Raw genomic sequence first — 22267 nt, forward strand, 5'->3', positions numbered from 1 at the left:
GTGATAGCTGATGTTGTATCCATCCGTGATGCCTTGAAATCGATGTAGCGTTTGGAGTTGGTAGCTGTTAAATACCTACACATCCTAACTTTTAAGGTTCTATTAAACAGCATAATGCAAAATGCAAAATGTGTGATGTATTTTTTTGTCATGCTTTGAAAATGCTTGTTAAAAAACTCCTTTCAACACACTCGCCCATGCATACTTACTAAACAGATCTTATGCACGTCAACAGAATATGATTATTGTCCTTTTCCTTGGCATATGCAGACATATCAACTAGATTGGCCTGGAACTGCATAGCAATATCATAGACAAAAACCTGTTTCCTATTGTATTTTAGAGACGCATTTCTGTGTACTGTAAGCATCATCGCTGGCGAGCCAGCCCGAAACTTAATCGGTTTATTGGTTAAACGAACACCCGTTTCTTTTAAAACACTATCTTTTAAACATTATTTACCTCCTAAAGAACCCGGGTTAGAAGGCGTGTAATAAATATTTTATATTTACATATTGTCACTTCAGTCTCCACAAAAGAACAACTTGGATTGTTGAAGTGTTTTGAATTTTTATTTCAGTAAAAGAGAACATTGGCATCATACAGCCTCGAGGTTCTGTAGAAATGTAATACACATGACAATGGTGTTCTCAAGAATGTAATTTGACATGGGGTGAATATATCAAACCACAGTATGCATCCATAAATGGGCATCAGGTTCAAATAAGCAGGAATGTCTAATCTGACTCAGATGGTCCACCTTGCAGCCTAAACAGAGTTCTTTCAGCTTTTTGTTGATGAGATGCTTTTATGATTTTGAATCGTAAGCGGATACAACTGTCTGTGTCATCAATCCCAGCATAGGCTGTAGCACCAGCTATTGCCCCAGTTATTGCTCCAGCTTGCCGAACGGCATTGTATGGAAGGTCAAGTTTTGATATCCCAGATCCTTGCAAAATGTATCCAACCAGCTGTTGTCGCAAGTTTGTGGGTTGGGCTCCAGCAGTATTGTGCTGTCATCAGGCATCGCCGGTGCAGTCTCAGGAGTGTTGCTGTAGCAGTAGACATCATAGATTCTTGAGACACAGTGAATGTACAGAACTGCTGGCATTTTTAATGGTTGTAATATGGGGACGGACTTAAGAGGTGGTCTTCGAGATTGGTAGCGTCCTGCTCAGGGTTTACAGAACTGAAGCGATTATACATGTCACACCATCTAAACATCTTGTCAATACAGGTAAAAATGTCATCAAGCATACGAACATCGTTCCGCTGAAACAAAAATTTAATGTCATAGTACATGTGATGCTCAGACTCAGGAATCTGTGTGCTCGTTCACAGAGATTTGGCTTGTCATTCCAGCAGCAAAAAATATGTCATGTTGTCATTCAAATCTCTCTAAACATAATTGTAAAACATATACCCGTCTTTGGCAGGAAAATTCAGGCAGGGTTCCTGTGATATAAAATCATCTCCAATATCCACGGCATAGAGTTTCACAGTCTGTATCACCTTGTCAAACACATATGTCTACAGGATTACTTGACAATGAGAAATCACGTTCATGAAGAAGCTTTGTCAAACTAACATTTAGTTTTTTACTTTGTGCAACATTCAGTTCCTCTCTCATTTCAATAGGTCCTCTTGCTGGTGAAATACACATTACTCTTCTAGAGGTTTTAGCAGACAGAATTTGCATGTACCCTGGACAAACAGGTATAAAGGGAAGTAGACGTGCTTCTGTCAGTCAGATTTTTTCTTTGGAGCCGAGCAGTGGTGCAGCAGCAAGCTGAGTTTCACTACTGCTCCACTCACCACTATCTGGGAGGGTACATTGCAGTTGGATCTACACTCTTATAAGAAATGGTTCTATTTAGAACCAGAAATGGTTCTATCACCCGCTTCATATATGGAACTCCAAAATGGTTCTATATAGAACCATTTTAATGGGTTCCATAAAAAGAACCCCAAATGGTTCTTTGAATCCAAGTTAGATGGTTCTATATAGAACCATTTAAGGGTTCTTTATTATTAAACGAGATAATTATTATTGAATAAGAAAATATAATCAATCCAGAAAGTTCATAAATTTATTCAATTGATTATACAAAAAATATTAGTGACATTTAAAATTGCACCTCTGTATACTGTATTAGATAGCAAAACCTTTTTACATTTAAGATGTTTTATTACATTCAACTGTTTAGTGTGAATTATTTAAGCATTTTCGCTTTGCATTAAATATAAATAAGATTGTTTATGTACTGTATGTACATATTTCAGAGATACATGTAAAAGTTAAGTACTGTACAAGAAAAATATATATTTTCTGATATTTGACAATACAGATAAAAAACAATACATGAACAATTAAAACATATTAAATATCACTACAATTTACAGAAGTTGACTGTACATTTTTAGTACAGGTATTGGTGTTCTTTTGACATGCTCTTGCCTAAGTTTAAGCATGTATTTTTGAATAAAATTCATTGTGTGCTTAATGTGAACCGGGTATTGCACATTGAAAAGAAAATAGACAGCAAAAGGCATTCCACAGCCTGTGTCATGTCGATGTCTGCCTCTCTTATAATGGTCACGTTGTCCATTATAATGCTGACACTTTCAGCATTGAGGGGATCAGGAGAGCCATTAAACACAATGGTGGGTGTAGGACCTTTGGGTTCCTGTAAAACAAACATTTCACCTTTTGAGTGCTTTTCACCAATTAAAAGATGTCATCGAATAGACTTAAAATTACCCCATAATTTACTCACCAACAAGCCAACCTATGTGTATGACTTTGTTTCTTCACTTAAACAAAATCTGAGATATATTTAATAATATCCTGGCTCTTTCTAGCTTTGTAATGTGTTTTAATGTCAACATTACGGATGACTGAAGAACATTCAACATGCTACCACATCAGCTCCACTTTGATTACTTGGAATCTCATTGGTTCTTTCATTCTTGTGACTGAATCGTTCATGACACAACACAGATATGACAGCTAGGGCCAACAAGACTCATAATAATTAATGTGGAGCTCATGTGCCACCCCATTGCATGTTATTCTCTTATCTATACATAGTCTAATTATAGTAACCTATCTTGGCAAATTTAATATTTTTATTCTCACTAACGTACCATTGTACGTACCATTTTGCTTTAGAAGACAAGTATTAAACCCTGGAGTTGTATAGATTTCCTTTATGATCGATGCACTCAAAACTGGGGTGCTATTCAATGACAGTACATAGCAGTAGAAACAGTCCAAAACTTATGACTAAGGAAGAGAGAGTAAATTAAAGGGTACATTTAAAAAATTTGGCATAAGGGTGAGTAGACTGACTAATATTTTTATATTTGCATAAACAGTTCCTTTAATTCAAGTCAAGTGCATCAAATGTTAATGAAACTACAGAAGACTCTATACTTACACTATCCACACAGAGGAGGAAAGTGGCATTTTCTTTGAATAGTGCTGGCAATAAAATGAGTGCAGCATTCCTAAAGAGACCTATAAACAGATACAAATGATTGTACATTAGGTACAGAAATCAATTAAAGGGATAGTTTACCCAAAAATGAAAATTCTGTCATCATTCACTCACGCTTGTCATTTTAAACCTATATGGCTTTCCTTCTTCGGCATAACACAAAAACATATATTTTGAAGAATGTTGGTAACCAAACAATGCTGGTACCCATTTCTATTATATGGACACAAAACCAATGCAGGTCAATGGGCACCGCCGTTGTTCGGTTACCATCCTTCTTTAAAATATCTTCTTTTGTGTTCTGAAGAAGAAAGTCATAAAGATTTGAAATGACAAGAGGGGAGTAAATTATTAAATGTTTTGGGTAAACTATTCCTTTAATATTTACATTATTTTAATACATGTTTCCACTCATACAATTTGTAGGAGCTACCTTTAAATTGACAATGCAACTTTACACTGGGCATGGAACAGATAGGTTGGATGGGAAAAAATATATGGTGTTGTTACCCTCTGTGGTTTCCTCTGCTGGTCCAAAGAGATTTGCGTAGAGGTTTTTTTGACTTCCTTCTTTGCACTCCTGATGATGTTTGGGGCCATTTCATTTAGAGATGTTTCCATGTTCTTCGCCAAGTCTGTTCCAAACCTCATTGTCATTTCATGCAGCATCTTAAATACAAAACATTTGTTTACTTCTGGTGCTTGTATCCAAATTACACATTTTCAGCCGAACAAGTTCCTTAAAGTCAGCATGAACTGGAGGTTGCAATTGACTACCATATAGTGATGTATTTCCGAGACAGAATTTTCAATAAGAAAAATAGTGGGCGTGGTAAAGTAATCAAAATTATTACAGGCGTTGAATCCCATTTGATTGAAATACCATGTAACATTTTTTTCTATTAAATTTGCAATTTGTCATTATGGTTGCAATCGAGACGCGGGTGAGTGAGCGCCGGCGTCAGTTTCTGCGAACTTAGTAATGGGTGTTAACCAGGCTTAAAAATACTGCATATGTCGAGTGGTGATTGGCTAGATCTGTGGTTAATGAATGACGTGATATTAGAGTCTTCCCGGTAGAACTTGCGCTAGAGCTCCCATTTCTAAATGACCTCAATTTTAACAGAAGTATATATCTAAAATTAAAATAATACAATTAGAATAAGAATTACTGTATTTGGCAGACGCTTTTATCTAAAGGGAGTTGCATTGCGTTCAATCTATACATTTATAAGTTTGTGTTCCCCGGGATACCCTTTTGCATTGCTAACGCATTGCTCTACCAAATGAGCTATAGGAATTCACAGAAATATAATATACACAGATTTTTCTTATTTGCCTGGCACAAAATGTAACAGTGTTTACTCACAAGCTGTGGCACCCCAAGAAAAGGAAACTGCTCCATTACTTCAGCTGCAGGCCTGTCCATAATCTGTACTCTTTTGAAAAGAGTGCGCTTCATCCGGTTCTTGACCTCAGAGTAACTGGGGTTGCTTTTACGCAACTCCAGGGTGATGGCATTAATGTGTTCCTGGAAACTTGTCTCATCCTCACCCATTACTTCCAGGTCCAACACAATCTGAGGTAGAAAAACAGTATTGTGCAGTACGTAAATATGAATCAAAGTCACAGAATAAAATATTTAAGATTGAAACATCAATCTTAAATTAAATCTTTGAAAAGAGCCAGACTTCCCATCACTAGCCATTTGTCACGATTCCCTTGTTGTCTGCCCTGGTTTCACTTGTCTTTGTCCGAACTACATTTCCCACAATCCACCTGCCGTCATCACTGCCATTTTGTGTCATTGTTCACACCTGTTTATCATTTGTAATCATCCTGTCCTTGTGTATTTAATCCCTGTTTCTTGTTCACTCCTTATCAATCGTTGTATGTTGTTAGCCTGGTATGTGCCCTCCTGCCCGAGTGTTCTAGTTTATGTTTAGTTTCCCCATTGTGGGCTTTCCTTTGTGTTTTGCCTGTCTATTAGTCAATAAAGATAACTGCGTTTGGATCCGATCCTCCTGTCTGCCTGCTCCTGCTTCCCACACTAGCGTTACACCATTATATCCAATGGTTCTCTTCTACATTTTGCACTCTGAAATAATTGTCAACATGTGTTTCATGTTAAGACTAATTTAATCTACCTTCAAAATCAAATTTATTGAACTGAACTTGCCTCTTGTTGTTGACTAAGTCCCTCAGAATATGTTTGTCCAGCACACTTCCTTTTGATCCCATACTTCTTCTTCATTTGCAGGACGATTGATGAGCTAACCAAGGGAATCCTTTCTTTTTAAATTTGTTTCTAAGGCATTCCAACAAGGTATCCTGTAGACACATTTATACTTTCTTTTTAAATAGATTTTTTTCTGTGTGAGATTTTTTAATGAGCAATGATCTCAATATTTTCACAATATTAAAAGAGCAGCAATATGTTCATACATAACCAGAGGAGCTGCCATCCTTCAAAAATGGAAAGCGGGTGATCAAACTCCCCAGAACATCTCCATATATTTTATGATTTGGGTACCTAAGAAATAATCAAATATATTATTTCAGTACCCAACAACCAAAACATAAAATACATTTAACTGTTATAAAATACAATACTGTACCAGGTGTGCTAGGTGATGCTGTCAAACAACACTTGAATCAGTAATGCACGGATGTGAGACTTGTCCTTCTTCTTAAAGCCGGGATCCTTCCTCTGCAAAGCTGCTTGCAATTCAGGGGAAAGACAGGCAGGTTGTATACTGCTGGCCAAGGTTGGGCAACAAATGAGCCCTCATTCTCACAGGGTTCTTGTCTGTAAACATGAATACAACGTTGAAGTCTTTTATACAGGATATTCATTTTACTTGCCACAATACAGTCTGTTTAAACTTTAAATCAATGATACATACGGAGTACACGATATTTGAGGCACTTCAGTTTCCAGGCTGTTTGAAGAAAAAATAAAAATATAAATTAAGATAAGGATTTTAAGCTTGGTTAGCATAAGTTTGTTTTATATTTAACCACAATCTTTAATATTTAACAGTACAGACTTACTTTTTTAACTTATTAAGCTCCTTCATAAATGTCACCTGATGTTTCATTACAGGAAAAAGTCTTTCCACCATCCTTTCTGTGAGACCCAGCAGAGTCTCCCCATCAATTTGCTGCTCTGTAAAAAAAACCAACCAAATATTTCATATTCTATAGAAGAATTAATAACACCTGTTAACACAGGCCTAAGTATGTGTGAAACTGCGACAAACATTCACATATCATACTCCTCCGTCTTCCACCCGGTTCGCTTATATTTGAATTGGCGCTTATTGTTAATGTACCGTTAACGAACAACAAGCGCGCGCTTCATTGAAATTAAAATTCACGCTTCTGTCTCGAAGCTCGTCTCCTTATAACACAGCTGTCTTATTGTTATTGACAATTCAATTAACATTAACAAGGAAATAAAGGGAGACTGTAACTTAAATAATTTAAAACCGGAGGAAAAACAATTGAAAAGGGCTTTCTGAACCGACGGCTGACGAAGCCCGTCACTGCTAACGTTACACAGCAGTGTCTGAGGTAAATATTATCCTTTTGCTTCTAGTATCAGTATGTAACACAAGGGCTAGTCTAACCAATATAACTATTAACTACAATACTAAATATTTCATTAAAATTATTTTAAAAATGTAAAAACGTAACTTACCTGTGGGTATAAACGGGAAGAAATGGCGGACTCCTCAGTTTGAAAAATTAGCCAAACTGTCAGTCAACTTGTCTCTCGGAGGTTCATCTTCGCCAATCCACCAATAGGAATTCAAGGATGATGCAACGCATATACGCCACCAGAGAGAATTTTTACGATAATTATTTTTTAATGTTACCTTCGACAGATTAAAACCTATGATTAAAGCCATCACAATATGGAATACAAAATAAAGAAAACACCTGGTCATTTTATTTTTTTATTTAAAGGCAAAGCTCAAATCATACATTGACTAGATATTGATATTTTTTGACTCTTGTTTTTGACTACAGCAGTCATTTTCATGGGTCTTGACTCAAAAAGTGTTGTGAATGTGTTGTGTAGGCCTATAATTATTGTGTAATCTTTAGTTTACACTTCAGTCATAAAACATGAATTATAACCATTTTAATAAAAAAGGTTCTTTGCTCTCAAGGGTTCTACATAGAACCATTTTTTTGGTAAAAGGTTCTATTGGCCAAGAACGGAACCCCAGGGTTCTATATAGAACCCAGAGGAACCCTTTTTTTTAAGAGTGTACAGCACGTTTCCAGCGGCTTTCTCCTTCTCTGCACGCTGTGCTGTCCACACTCCTGGGCGCTTCGACAGCGCTTCTGTAAAGAGTGCATACCCTCTAAAAGATAATATTTTCATTCAAAAAAGAGTAATACACGGCAGTCATTGAACGTCCTTTTCAGGACGTGTCTTTTTAAAGATGACTTCTGTGTAGTTCCTAGATGCGGTCGATATTCCACCAAATCCAACGTTGCGGTTAAAGCTAAAAGCACTTTTAATATTTCTATACTGATTAAACTTGAATTTTAGTATTGTATGATACAAATACTATCATAGCTTACCAGTTCTTCAGAGTATTGTGTTTTGTTATGTAACAATGTCTAATGTTAAAGCTCATTGCAGGGTTTAGAAGTTTTTGAAATGTTATGTTAATACTTTTTATACTTTTGTATTTTTACATTAAAATATGCAGAGTTCTGAACAAATTCTATTATTTCTATGTGTTTATTCATCTGCAATTGAGCTTACAAAATCAGTTTGTCACAAATCTCTGTACAAATATATACATATGCCTAGTTTGATATATCCCCACCTATATTTATCTTGCATGTCTTTCTGTCAAGTAGAACAGTGCCTCCTGAAACACACTATGGTCAATGTTAACCACTGTTCCAAAAAAAAGCTGTTTTGCCATCATCAAAACGCTGCTTAAATATGTTAGAATATTCCTCCAGTCCGGCCATGATCATCTTTAATAGTTTGTTTTGCTTTGATACATGGATACAGTCCTTGTAAAGGTCACATCCGGGTCACGAAACTTGCGTCAAATTAAAATATCCAAAATCACATTTATTAAAAAAGAAAACTGAAATATCACATGGTCCTAAGTATTCAGACCCTTTGTTCAGTATTTAGTAGAAGCACCCTTTTGATCTAATACAGCCATGAGTCTTTTTGGGAAAGATGCAACAAGTTTTTCACATCTGGATTTGGGAATCCTCTGCCGTTCCTCTTTGCAGATCCTCTCCAGTTCTGTCAGGTTGTAAAGATTTGCAAGGGGGCAAGTTATTTCATACACTTCCTCTAGAAAGCGTCAAAGAATGATGAATCACAGGGCTTTGTAGGCTCAGTTATTGGTTAAGAAAAAAATGTATAACAGTAAAATATATCTCCATCAGCAGATTTATTGAGAGTTACAGTTAGAGCATCTTTAGACTGTTTCCTTACTGTGGAAGCAGAGAAGAAAATAAGATACTCAAAACAAAGATTTTGAGCATTGAGACAAACCTGGGAGATTTCTAGCATATGTTGCAAAACAACGTGCTGCATCTCAGTTTATCGCTACTATTGTTGTCTCAGAGATATTTTCCACGATAATAAGAACATTAATAACTCGTTTAACTCGATTTTTTTTATGAATCTATATTGTTCTGAGAAAACAGATGACCATCTCAGGCAAATGGTTGACTTTTTTTCTGACATTAATCTTCCTACAATTTCAGCTACACAAAAAGACTCCCTCAATGGACCTATTACTAGACAGGAGGTTATTAATGCTATTAATGTTCTAAAGAATGGTAAATCACCTGGACCAGATGGGTTTTGAGGAGAGTTTAAGGAGTTTCAAGAGCTGCTTGTAGACCCATTGCTTAATATGTTTAATTATTCGTTTGTGGTTAAAGAATTACCAAAAACCCTTAGAGAAGCTAATATGACGCTTATATTAAAGAAAGGTAAAAGTCCTGATGTATGTTCTTCTTATTGGCCAATAGCATTACTGAATGTGGACCGGAAATTGCTTTCTAAAATCTTAGCAACGCGCCTTGAAAAAATTCTTCCTACAATAATTGGGATCGATCAAACAGGTAGGAATTCATCTGCTAATATAAGACGCTTTTTAAACATTATCTATGCCTTTAAAGGGATATCCATAGATGGGCTAGTGCTTTCTTTGGATGCAGAAAATGCGTTTGACCGTATTGAGTGGTCATACCTTTTCTTTGTTTTGGAAAAGTTTGGCCTAGGACAAAAATGTTGTGCAATGGATTAGAGTGCTGTACACGGACCCACGCTCTGCCGTATTGACAAATGGCTTAAAATCTGATTATTTTCCTATACATAGAGGCACCATGCAGGTTGCCCCCTGTCACCACCTTTGTTCGCGATGGCCATAGAGCCTCTAGCTGAAGCAATCAGATCGGCAACATCTATTTCGGGTTTGCAGATAGGACATAAACATCACAAGATTGCGCTTTATGCTGATGATGTATTGCTTTTTTTTTTTTATCTGAGGCCGAGAAGTCAGTTCCTGCTCTGATCGAGTTGATCAACAAGTATAGTACCTTTTCTGGTTATAAAATTAATTTAGCTAAATCCGAAGCTATGCCCTCAGGTACTCTCATTTCCATACCTAATAAGCAGATGTACGAATCTAATTTTGTTCCCTTTGTTACATGTACAAAGCACGACTCAAGTTCGTTAAATAGAAAAATCACCAAGATTTATTTTTGGCTTACACAAAAGTATCTCACACACACGAGGACGCTTTCATCCCAAACTACCTGAACAGAAGGAGCCTTTTAAACCACACAGCAAAATAAATAAATAAAAACCAACCACAGTCAAAAAGACTGTAATAAGTTAAATTCATTAAACGAAACCTTGTGAATCACTCAGTTAATCCAACATAAGTACATGCACAGTAGATCCTCTGTTCAACCACTGAGCCTCCTCATGCTGCAGTAACGAATAGTGTGGGAACAAACAATACACAAAAAAAACAAACAAAAGGAAAAGAAAAACTAGTCCTGTTGTTAAGTGAGGACCCAAATGCGATATAACAACTAAAGAACTGTCTTTAATGACAGTTCAATGCAGCAATAATGAAGAACACAAATGTTCTCCTTGAGAGGTAAATGGCCAACACAAACTAAAAAAAAGAGAGGGCGAAAAATAACGGAAACTTCTGTTAACTTTCAGAGAGAGTCCTTAGGCAGCAGTCGGGGGTAGCAGTGAAGCGGCGACAGGCCGCATGTTCTCCGAGGGTAGGCAAGGTTCGAGGCGAGACTGTAGTAACCAGACCACTCGCTGCGTAGGACGAACTGGACAGAATTCAAATATTGAGACGGTTAGCAGTGAACAGGTAAGGCGGATGCCAACAGGACAGGACTGGACAGTGACAAACGAGACAGTGGTTTGCTTCTTGCGTGTGAAACTCTAGTGAGACTCAGACAACGAAAGCAGCAAGAGCAGGGCGAGAAGTAGAGACCTAATCAGCGGTGAACAGTAGGTGGGAAGAGAATTAGCGAGGAATTAAGGGGAGATGAGGAACAGCTGGAGGAGGAGAGGAAGGAAAGGAAAAGTATAAAGGCAAGTTTAAAGAACAGAAACAAGACATGACAAGTCCGACCCAAAGGCCTTTCCAATTTCTTTTTGGCCCGATTACCAGCTCAAGTGCCGGGGCGGACTAGACAATATAACTTTTACCCAAAAAACCTAACAAACAAACCAAAAAAAAAATCAAATACAACAAGAGCAACAAATGGGCTCCGTAGAGCTGAAATACAAGCATTAAAACACCTTTATTATGCATATTCGAATCAGCTCATACCTCAGATCCAAACACATCCACATGCGAACCTCTCGCATACGAATTGCGTGAGTGTCGATCGATTTCCGCTGGCCAGAAACAAACCGCACCTACTTTTCTCATTCCTACCCTTCTCTTTATACTAGGCTAACCACACCCCCTTGATTCACAACTTTACTCCCTTGATGTCACCTGCTACACTTTATTTGAGAAAATACGGCTAGACTTAAAACGCTGGAATTCCTACTCTTGCGATCCATATCAATTGTACTTTGGTCATATTTTAAAAAAATGACATTTTTGGTTACAAAGTACATAAAAGTGCCCATAGTCTAAGAATCACCCATATACTAATGACTTGTGTTGTTCAGTTACATATATTGGCAGTATTTGGTTATCCCCAGAATCAAGTAAAGACAGACAGGGAGAGTCAGCATCCGTGCTGACGGATCAAAGATCTGTCATAGATCTTTGAGGAAACATGAGAAACCTCACACCATCAGAGAAGGGATGAAAGTTGTTCGTCTGATCCAACCAGTTCTGTTCTGGGGCTTCAATTTGGCAATGATGGGTAACAAATGAATAATTACCTAAACAAGTTGAACATCTTAGACAACTATCTAGCTAGCCAAACGTTTGAAGTAGGTAACACTATGATGACACGTGCCTGCCCTATTAGTGTTCTAGTAGACCTACCATTCCTATATGAAACCCCAGAAGCTGGTTGTTGAGACAGTTGCTTTGCTGTTTATATTGTGTTGTGTTTAACTTACTTTCTTACTAACCCTAAAGTAACCTCATTCTCTAACTCATAGTAGCTAACTTGAAAAATAATGCAAAATGCACTTTTGACTTTGAGATATCTGATCAGTTTGTGATCTCTGCTGATTATAACACACTTTTTTGTTTTTTAAAAGATTGTCCTAGAAGACTCCACTCCTGTTCAGCTCTATGAGGTCGAGTGCTCCTGTGTGGCTGGCAGAGCCTTATGCAAAATCATAATGTTGCATTACTGTATCAGACTGTACAAAACATGTGTTTGTGTGAAAATCAATGTAAATAGTTCTCTTTAAGAAATGCACATGTATGTACATAAACAACAAACCTATACAAGGTACCTTTTGTTATTATGAATTCAGTGTTAGTAGTTATTAGATTACATTAAATTTTATTGTCATTTAGCAGAGTACAGGCACAGAGCCAATGAAATGCAGTTGACATCCAACCAGAAGTGCAAAGAAGCATTAAAGTACTGTTGAGTACTGTATTATGTGCAGTTATGTGGACTAGTTATCTACAAACTCATAACTCATACAAAATGTCAAACGATGCATCACAATGTTACAATTATAGGAGCCATGTTATTGTTGAGTGTAGTATGACAGCTTGTGTCTTTGTATGATAAAATGTCTGAATTAACTCATGTATTTGTGTTCCTCCTGGCAGTGTAAAAGACAATAAATGACATGTAAACATTGTCAATATTTCAGACAATTTTCTGAAACGTTATATCACAAGATACAAATAAACAAACAGCATAGTAAATTACAAAATATATAAGCAGTATATGGAAGCTCATAGAGAAAAATACAGTCCTTGGCGCTGGTAAACAAAAATTGTTCCACTCAAAAAGACATGGCACAGCTCCTTGAACAAGTTTTCGGCGTCCTGTGGTTATGATGAAATCTTCTAGCTTAAAATGTCGACTGCATACCCGGGTGTTATCGGTAGGAGTGAAGTTCTCGCGTCTTATCTTGACTAGCCACTGAGCTCGTACCTCAGGCTGATGCGGAAAACGATGAAAACTTCAGAATTATACCTCGAAGAAACGGCACATCGAGGAACACTACAATGTAATTTAGAGTTGCCAATTTGATACTGATATGTAAGACGTTTCTTATTTACTGTTAACATTTTACCTATGGTACTCACTCTTCCAAAACATCTACATCGGAAATACCGGTAGTAACCAAAACCGGAAGTCCCCCCGCCCACCACGCAGATTTCGAACGTTCGTCGCGTCACCTGTGCACATAGCGAATAGTAAATACTCTGAGAGCATGGAGATCAGCATGTAGACTTGAAGGTAGATCTAAATTGACTTCTTTCTTTACCCCAATACTAAACAATCCTGATTTCACCCCAGGAATTTTGGATGATGGTTTTAAACGATGGTGTTGTTTGGGACTTCGTAAGCTTGTGGATATTTTTTCTGATAATAAATTAATGTAATTTGAGGAGTTAACTCAGAAGTATCATTTGACCAAATTAGATTTTTTTTCGTTTCCTCCAATTGAGAGGAATAATAATATTGCTAACAACACAACACTTGTTAGAAATTGTGAAATTTCTTCTATTGAAAGATTATTATTTTTTATTCAGTAACATCCATGAATATCTATGAGACATCATCAGTACACAGATATTTTAAACAATATAATAATGTAGATTTAGTCAAGTTAAACCCAATATTAAAGGGATAGTTCACCCAGAAAAATGATTTACTAGCTAAATCATCAAGCTGCTCTTTTCCAGACAATGAAAGTGAATGGAGACCACTTTCGAGTGACGACATAGTGAATCATCTCATTCCATTTTATACATTTTGACAAATGTTGTTGCACATAAATAGGTAAAGCTCTATTTATATAGAACATTTTAAACAAAGTGTAAAGCACTTGCATTTTTGTACACAGAATTTTTGTAATTGCATTTTTGTAAACAGAAAATGCAATTAAAAGAATACAAATATATAAAAATCAGGGATGGGAAATTTAACACATTTAGGTGATTCATATTTTTTGTTTGACATGTAAAGAAAATTAGGCAATTAACACTGTCCTTTTTTTTGCTTGCCGAAACTTTAAGCGATGGGGAAAAAAGGTGTCTCGAGTTGTTCCTCGCAGACTACTCAGCCACAGGCTCCATAAGGTTAGGATTAGGGTGGGGACATGTTTAGGTCATCTGCCGTCTACCGCAAACTAACCCAGGCACATATGTACAATGGGCGAAACTTCACTAAATTTTCATGAGGTGCATATCCTAACCCCAAAAGGAAAATGATTGCGTGGAGCAGTACACACTTTTTCATATCACATGGTTGTCCAGGGCACAGTAAAAACAGGAGTGGATTTACTGTATGGAGAATGAAGATTTCATCCGCAAACGGTAAACCAAGAGATATGGGCATGTCTTTGAAATGCCGAAAACACCTACTAACTTTAATCTGAACCAGTGTCACAAGCAAAACTGTCTTCGAGAGACCCATCATGTGCACAATAGAGATTGAAAGAAGCTGCAGCCAGGAATGCTTGTAGAGACTGAATGGCAGCCAGAGAAAATATTAGTTTTGATATTTAAACTTCAGCAAATTAAACTTCAGCCTTTAATAAGTTTAATATGTATAGTGTCTAATCTACTTATGTTTATCATGCCAATAAAATTTGATATGAATTAAATCTGCCCATTTGATCCTGTTATTATAAAACACCAGAAGATTTGCCCCAACTTTTAATTACAACATGTCCTCTGAGTTTTATGGCAAGTATACATATACAGTACTATTATCAAAGATTAACATCTGTTAAAATGTACAGTCTTCTGATACAGTATATATTATTATAATAATTACTATCATGCAGAACTATCCATTTCTTAGCATTTAATTAACTATTATTTTCATGTAAAATAAATGAAATGATTGGTAAAATAAATACTTTCTGGCATGTATTATTATGCAACTATCTAGGATGACCATTCGTCCACTTTTTATGGACCTAAACAAAACAAACTAATATTTGTAGACCAACTTCTGTATGTTACCATTAAAGCTGGCACGTGCATGTTAATTGCAAACAAGTCAGAAAATGCAATGAGAATGAACCCAGGTGAGGGAAGAAACAAGCACTTAGCAAGAACAAAAAATGCCAGGCAATATACTGCCTCATTAAGTAGCTTCAATGTAGATAGCTACATTTTGATAGTAACTTGTATTGTAGCTAACTACTTTTTCAAAAGAGCAGCTTGAGTGTAGCGTAACTACTTAAAATGATGAGTAGCTTGTATCTTTTCAAACTACAGTTTCAAAGTAGCTTCCCAAACACTGGCGATTAATACAGTATGTTTTTATTAGAATCTTTTTAATTTATTCACAGCAGTAATATACAAAATATAAAACACATAGAATACTAAAAAAAACAATTAAAAGAGGGATGCAGTGTTGACAGCACTTAAACGCTGCTGGTTGTACACTTGTGTTTGTGGAATTCTAAACTAAAGTGTAAGAGCAGTGCAGATGTACTGTATAAGAGCAGCTAGATGTGTTTCTTTTCATTTATCCCTGTAAGATTAAAGATTTTAGTTGGTGACAAAAGACAATTTTTATGTATTTCACCAAAATTCTATTATCTTCCATTATCTAACCCTAACCCTAACCCTGCCCCTAAACCTAACCCTCAAAAAAAACCTTCTGCATTTTTACATTTTCAAAAAAAAACATTGTTTAGTTAATGCAATTTGAAATATGGGGACACTAGAAATGTCCTCATAAACCACATTTATAGCATAATACCCTTGTAATTACCAGTTAACCTAAAAACATTTCCTGATAAACCACCCAACCAAAGCTGAATCACAGACGTGCTAATATTGGGCCAAACAGCACTCTTGCTCAGGTGATATTGCTTTAATATTCGTGACCGAGTAATTTATAACATTGCTGAGATTCCTCAAGTGTGTGTGTGTGTCCCTTAGGGCGCCGCTGTTTTTATTTATTTATTTTACACCAGTTGCAGAAATGCAAAATATTGTCACATTTCATTACCTATATGACTTGTTTAAACTGTTTAAAGGACAATTTATTATTGCATCTTCGTCGTGTTGTCCATCTGGACCAACACGTGCTTGTCCAAGATACACAGCCGTAGCCTCCGCAGGGTGAGCAACACTGCCAGCAACTCGAGGCAGTTGATGTGCCAACGCAGTCGGGGGCCAGTCCAGGAACCGCCGGCTGTGTGCCCGTTGCACACGGAACTCCAGCCCAACTTGAAGGCATCTGTCATGATGACAACTTGCCTGGAGAACTGCTCAAGAGGAATCCTTGTCCATAGAAATGCCAGATCTGTCCAAGGGCTGAACAGACTGCGGCAGACTGGCGTGACGAGCACGTGATATGTCCCGAGGCACAATGCCCATCTCGGGACTCGAGTTTGAAGCCACTGCTGAAGCGATATCATATTTGACTGCCACTCAGGATGCCATATGCCCCAGGAGCCTCTTAAATTGTTTCAGTGGACCGACGTTTCCACACAAATGCCTTCAGACTGTTCAGCACAGACTGTGCACGCTGGCTCGTGAGGCACGCAATCATAGAGACATGCTGAGAAAAGAGTTTCTCTGAACCGGGGGAGAGCTTGTACTTTTTTCAGTTGACCCGAAGCCCCAGGGCTCAACCCCCAATTGGTCACCCGTCTCAGCGGTGTTTCGAAGACTTTATCGGATTCTTAGCGATGGGTCGTGAGACGCGTGGATTACGAATTTAAAATACAAAATATAAGTAGGCTAACTGTATTCCACTACAGTTACAATTTATATCACTGGTAATTAGAATACAGTTAAATTCAAAGAGTATTTTGATTACTGAAGAGATTACTTGACATTTTTATTGTCATTTGTTTCATTTAATATTTAGTCCTTTCAGACGGAAAACATTTATACATATATATTATGCGATCCAAAGTACATTTGAACAGCGGTGAAACACTTTCTTATGATATGTTACATTCATAGGAGCAGACAGATAATTAAGTTTGGAGCAGAAGAAATAGAACGCTTTATGCTTAGCTAAAATGCTATTTTTCTGGCCACATTTGATCATTTTATCTGAAATTCCTTAAAAACAAGATTTAATTTGTTTTAGAAACAACACTGCATAAGATATTTAGGTTTTTCAGAAAAAAAAAATCTACCAGTACTGATAATCCAAAGTATTTAGAATATGTTACTGACGTTACGTATTTTTACAGCATGTATTCTGTAATCTGTAGTGGAATACATTTAAAAAGTAACCCCCCCCCCCCAACCCTGTGTGCTGTGACCTTCCTTTATACTGCACTATAAATAGTGCATAAATCTCAAAATGTAATTCAGTGTCAACGTGACTCAAAATGATAGAGCAGGTCCTATTTTATTTCTCTATTGGCATATTATTATATTGGTGCTTATCAAAATACAACATACAGGTCTATTTTATTGACTGTCAGAGTTGCCCCTGAAAGTTGCTCCTAATCTAAAATGCTTTTTGCTCCATTGAAATCAACAGAACAGGTATCTGCCGTAGAAACCCATTAAAGCATGGTATTAAAGCATTGGACTAACAATATGATAAGTGCACGATTTACAACATTTTGAAATGCACTTAAAGTGATATCTACTGTATATACAATATGACTGTATAATCTGGTTTGAAAATGTGCCAATATCTTTTATATGTATGTTTGGATTAATGACCTTTATCAGTTTCCTGGTGGTACAGTAGCTAAATCACAAAAGATAACGCACACACTCAAATATGTAGTTTTCTACAAAAATATGCTTCTAATGGAACAGTATGTTTAACTTTCATATTAGGGTTTGATTAAAGTTTCTCTCTCACACACACACACGAGAGAGAGAACACATTCATATTTTTTGTTTGCCAATTTAGTAATAACATGTCTGCATTGTGCATACGATAAATTAATCTGCTTCCTGCCGGTGGCTCCATGCCGGGTTCGGTCTACTGGGGCGGTTTGAGACAGAGCCGGTGTGACACCACAGGGGGATGCCCTTGGCGACGAGCAGATGGTGCGGGATCTTGAGCCGTGCCGGGCAGGAGGTACTGGACAGCCTCCTTCTGCTTCTTAACCGTCGAGAGCAAAGTCCTCGACGGTGTCACCAAAAAGACCAACCTGGGAGATGGGGATGTCAAGGGATGCCGTACCTTGTCAGCCTCCTTGATCTCGACCAGGTGGAGCCAAAGGTGGTACTCCTGGACCACCAGAGTGGACAAGACCTTTGGCGCCCGGAGGATGAGATCGGTAGCCGAGCACAGCTCCTGCATCAATCCCGGGTCAGGACTACCCTTGTGCAGTTCTCTCAGCACCTAGGTTGGTGCACCTGCAGGAGAGACATTGTGTGCTGGGTGGGTAATGTAAATTTTGTATCGTACCTTTTTTAATGATTGATAGTCTAGAGTGTTTTCCAGTTAAGTGAGTATGTGTGAGAATTTGATAGTTTTAAAAAGTATATGTCCTTAAAGCCTGTTTAAAAATGCATAAAATGCTTTGATTTATGCATGTGTCAAATACATAAAATACTGTGAATGATATAAGCATGTATAATGAATTGAGGCATGTGTGTAGGCTAATGCACTGTTTTTGTTTTCATTTAGCATTTGCATTTACCGTATTTCATTTCCATATTTATTTATACTTATTTTTCATTGTGAGGAAATTCAGTGAATAATTTTTGCTCTCATTTGGAAACATTGTTCTTTTTGAGACACATTTACAAATTGTCAGAAAACTCCTGGATTGTAATCTAGTTTTTCATAATTCAAATAAGTACAAAAAAAGCTAAATGTATTTTATTATTTTTTATTATTCTCTTTTTCAATACAGCTGTGATAGGCGCTATTAAAGTAGGGCCCATTGTGTCTTAATAAAAGAGATTTGCAAAAAATGCAAATGTCCTGGCTTGTGACTTAAGTTTGCTAATTTCTTAAGCCAGTTAGTAGTACTCTTTGTTTTCAGGGATATACTGTATGTTTTATTATTATTTATTTGTTTCTATTTATTAAATTTTGTATCCGCCTTTTCTCCCCAATTTGGCATGCCCAATTCCCACTACTTACTAGGTCCTCATGGTGGCACAGTTACTCACCTTAATCCGGCTGGTGGAGGACAAGTCTTAGTTGCCTCCTCTAGTCAATCCTCACATCTTATCACTGTTCATGACACCATGGAGACATATGGATGCTCATGCTATTCTCCGCAATCCACACACAACTTACCACGTACCCGATTGAGAGCGAGAACCACTTAATCGTGACCACGAGGAGGTGACCCAATGTGACTCTATCCCCCCCCAGCAACCGGGCCAGTTTGGTTGCTTAGGAGACCTGACTGGAGTCACTCCACTCAAACTCGCGACTCCAGGGGTGGTAGTCAGCGTTGATTTGCTCCGCGTTTGACAAAGTTTACCCCTACTTGACAATCAAGTATTTTTATTTTTTTTTACAATTCCTGACATTTAATTGTAGAAAACATTCCTTGTCAGTTAGGATCACTACTTTATTTTCACTACTTTTACAGCTTTTATTTCTTTCATCATATTTCTAGTGCATCAGCAGTTCACATACACTTTGTTAGTATTTTGGTAGGATTAATCGCGTTCACTCAAATGTTTTTTCACAAGCCTTCCACAAGCTTCTCAAAATATGTTGCTGGAATTTTGGCCATTCCTCCATACAGAACTGGTCAGATTTGTAGGCCTCCTTGCTCACACATGCTTTTTCAGTTCTGCCCACAAATGTTAAATCAGATTGAGGTCAGGGCTTTGTGATGACTACTCCATTACCTTGACTTTTTTTTTGTCCTTAAGCCATTTTGCCACAACTTTGGTGGTATGTTTGGGGTTATTTTCCGTTTGGAAGAACCATTTGCGTCCGAGCTTTAACTTCCTTGTTGATGTCTTGATATGTTGCTTCAATGTTTCCTTCCACGTGATGCCATCTATTTTGTATCAAAAGCACCCCTCAACATGCTGCTGTAAACCCCCATGCTTCTCGGATGGGATTGGTGTTCTTCGGCTTGCAAGCCTCACCATTTTTCCTCCAACAGTTCAATTCTTGTTTCATCACAAAAAGTAAGATGTGCACCATGTGCACTTTCAAACTGTAGTCTGGCTATTTTATGGTGGTTTTGGAGCAACCAAACTTGTTACCTTATTGCTTAAGTTACCTTATTGTAACGTCTGACCCACTGGAATTGTGAACAATCTGTAAACAATTGTTAGAAAAACTACTTATGCACAAAGTAGATGTCCTACTCGACTTGCCAAAACTATGGTTTGCTAATATTAAATCTAGTGTTTAGTGTTGTGTTTAAAAAAAAAAATTCGTTTTAATGACGTCAACATAAGACTATGTACATTTCTGACTTAAAAAAGATATGTGACACTGCAGTAGTTTAAAACATCTAAGCAAACTTCTTTTTGACAGCTCTCGTATGATGCACTTAAAGTTCAAATCAGTGATCTACAGTACTTGTTAGTTTGGGAAACTGCCGGAATTCCAACATAAAATAACTTATAATGTTAGTTCCCCGTCTGTCGCTCACTCAAAGTTGTGTCGATTGAAGCGACACTAGGGGTCTTTCTTGAAGGCCTCGGTTACCTCTGAACTTGAGAAAAGGAAGGCTCGCCCCACGGACAGTCTGATGTCTCCCTTGGACCCCGCTAGCTGGAAGATGATTTGGCCATGGCATCGGATAGCGTAAAAGCGGCGTCTGATGCTGATGAGTCGCCTGGGCTGCCAACTTCGGGTCTGCACGTCCAGTTTGAGCCCTACGCACAGTTGTCCGCTATGTAGCGCTATGTATACAGATGTAGGCTCCGCCCCCCCTCCCTTCACGGCTAGACGATTGGTTCATCTGGTCGGGGCGCCGCTCACAGCCACGCCACTTCCCGGAGGTGCATGACGAGTTGACGAAGCCGAAGAGGGCACCTTTTACTGCCCGAAAGCGACTTCTTCACTCCTCCGCTCTAACTACTCTCGACGGCAGAGTGGCCCCTGCATGCCATGGCCCTCCTGCAATTCCACCAGGACAAGGCACTTAAAGATCTGCACTTGGGTAGTTCTGATCCTGATGTACTTCTGGAACTGCGCTCGATTACCAACAGTGCAACATATGTTTATTTAAAAATAAGTAATTAAATAAGTAAATAATCTTAAATTTTGACACTCCAAAAGTCACTAAAGTAGTCCATATAAATTAAAGTCATATTAAATCAATGTATCTAGAAGCAATTTGGTATTGGTGAGAAACAGATCAAAAGTCCATTTTTGCTATAAATTCTCCTCCATGCTCTGTCAGACTGTATACTACCACTTCAAGAGATATGGATTTATCCACTGGAGTCTTATGGATTACTTTTATGCTGCATATTGTGATTTTTGGTGTGTCAACATTTTGGCACCCATTCACTTGCATTATATGGACCAACAGAGCTGAAATATTCCTCTAAAATCATTAATTTGTGTTCGGCAGAAAAAAGAAAATCTTACACATTCTGTTTTATAATTTTTTTTTGTGCTTGGCAAGGATGTGTTTTCCAATTCATATTTCTCCAAGACACATCAGTGTTCTTGTTTTGCCATCTGGGATCATCCCTTTTTTCTCTTTTCTTTCCCTCTCTCTCGTTGAACCACAGTGTATCCTCCAACCTTGTGGTTGTAAAAAAAAACAAAAAACAGTAACGACTGGTGTTCTAAGCATATACCGACTTCTAGCCAACCATGACTTTGGAACAAGAGAATAGGAAAAATATCACCCAATCTGTTGGCGTGGGAATGATTAGCTATGCTAATGAATCTTGGGCAGCTGAGGAAAGATGACCTCATAATATGGCATCTCTACAGAAATAAACATCCTACAGCTGATCAATCTGTCTATGGACCCGATTAAATGCTCAGTTGTTTTGAAAGAATTTAGAAGAGCAGTAAAAATGTGCTTTGTTTACTTTTTCAGGGATGTGCATAAATCTGTACGGATTTTGGGATGACCTGATTAGAAAACATTCCATACATAAATTCTTTGGGGTTTTTTTCTAAAAAATGTTAGATTTAGGTTTATAGTTAGGTTAAGGATATGGGTTAGTCTA

At 37.5% G+C, this 22267-nt stretch overlaps 1 protein-coding gene and 1 pseudogene across 2 annotated transcripts; both read right to left on the reverse strand.

The window, feature by feature from the left end:
* Positions 1-22267, reverse strand: part of LOC127635488 (uncharacterized) — a 35603-nt pseudogene that overhangs the window by 1835 nt on the left and 11501 nt on the right.
* On the reverse strand, positions 2348-7029 carry LOC127635634 (uncharacterized). 2 transcript variants are annotated; one of them, XM_052115796.1, is made up of 9 exons: positions 6555-7029; positions 6407-6442; positions 6119-6309; positions 5946-6033; positions 5680-5831; positions 4870-5079; positions 4011-4169; positions 3441-3520; positions 2348-2687 (listed from the first exon to the last, which is right to left on the reverse strand). In XM_052115796.1, exons 5-9 carry the CDS (start codon positions 5752-5754, stop codon positions 2609-2611), a joined length of 603 nt encoding a protein of 200 aa, XP_051971756.1. In that variant the 5' UTR covers positions 5755-5831; positions 5946-6033; positions 6119-6309; positions 6407-6442; positions 6555-7029; the 3' UTR covers positions 2348-2608. The 2 variants fall into 2 exon arrangements, with proteins under 2 accessions (XP_051971756.1, XP_051971757.1); XM_052115797.1 differs by lacking the exon at positions 2348-2687 and adding an exon at positions 3162-3286.

Source organism: Xyrauchen texanus, chromosome 43 (genome assembly GCF_025860055.1).
Source record: "Xyrauchen texanus isolate HMW12.3.18 chromosome 43, RBS_HiC_50CHRs, whole genome shotgun sequence".
Lineage (NCBI taxonomy): Eukaryota > Metazoa > Chordata > Actinopteri > Cypriniformes > Catostomidae > Xyrauchen > Xyrauchen texanus.

Coding starts and splice junctions, on each gene's coding strand:
- LOC127635634 (XM_052115796.1), bottom strand. CDS start 5,754: ATGAAGAAGAAGTATGGGATCAAAAGGAAGTGTGCTGGACAAACATAT. Junction 5,080..5,679: donor GACTTAGTCAACAACAAGAG/GCAAGTTCAGTT, acceptor TTTCTACCTCAG/ATTGTGTTGGACCTGGAAGT. Junction 3,521..4,010: donor AGCAGAGGAAACCACAGAGG/GTAACAACACCA, acceptor ATCTGTTTATAG/GTCTCTTTAGGAATGCTGCA.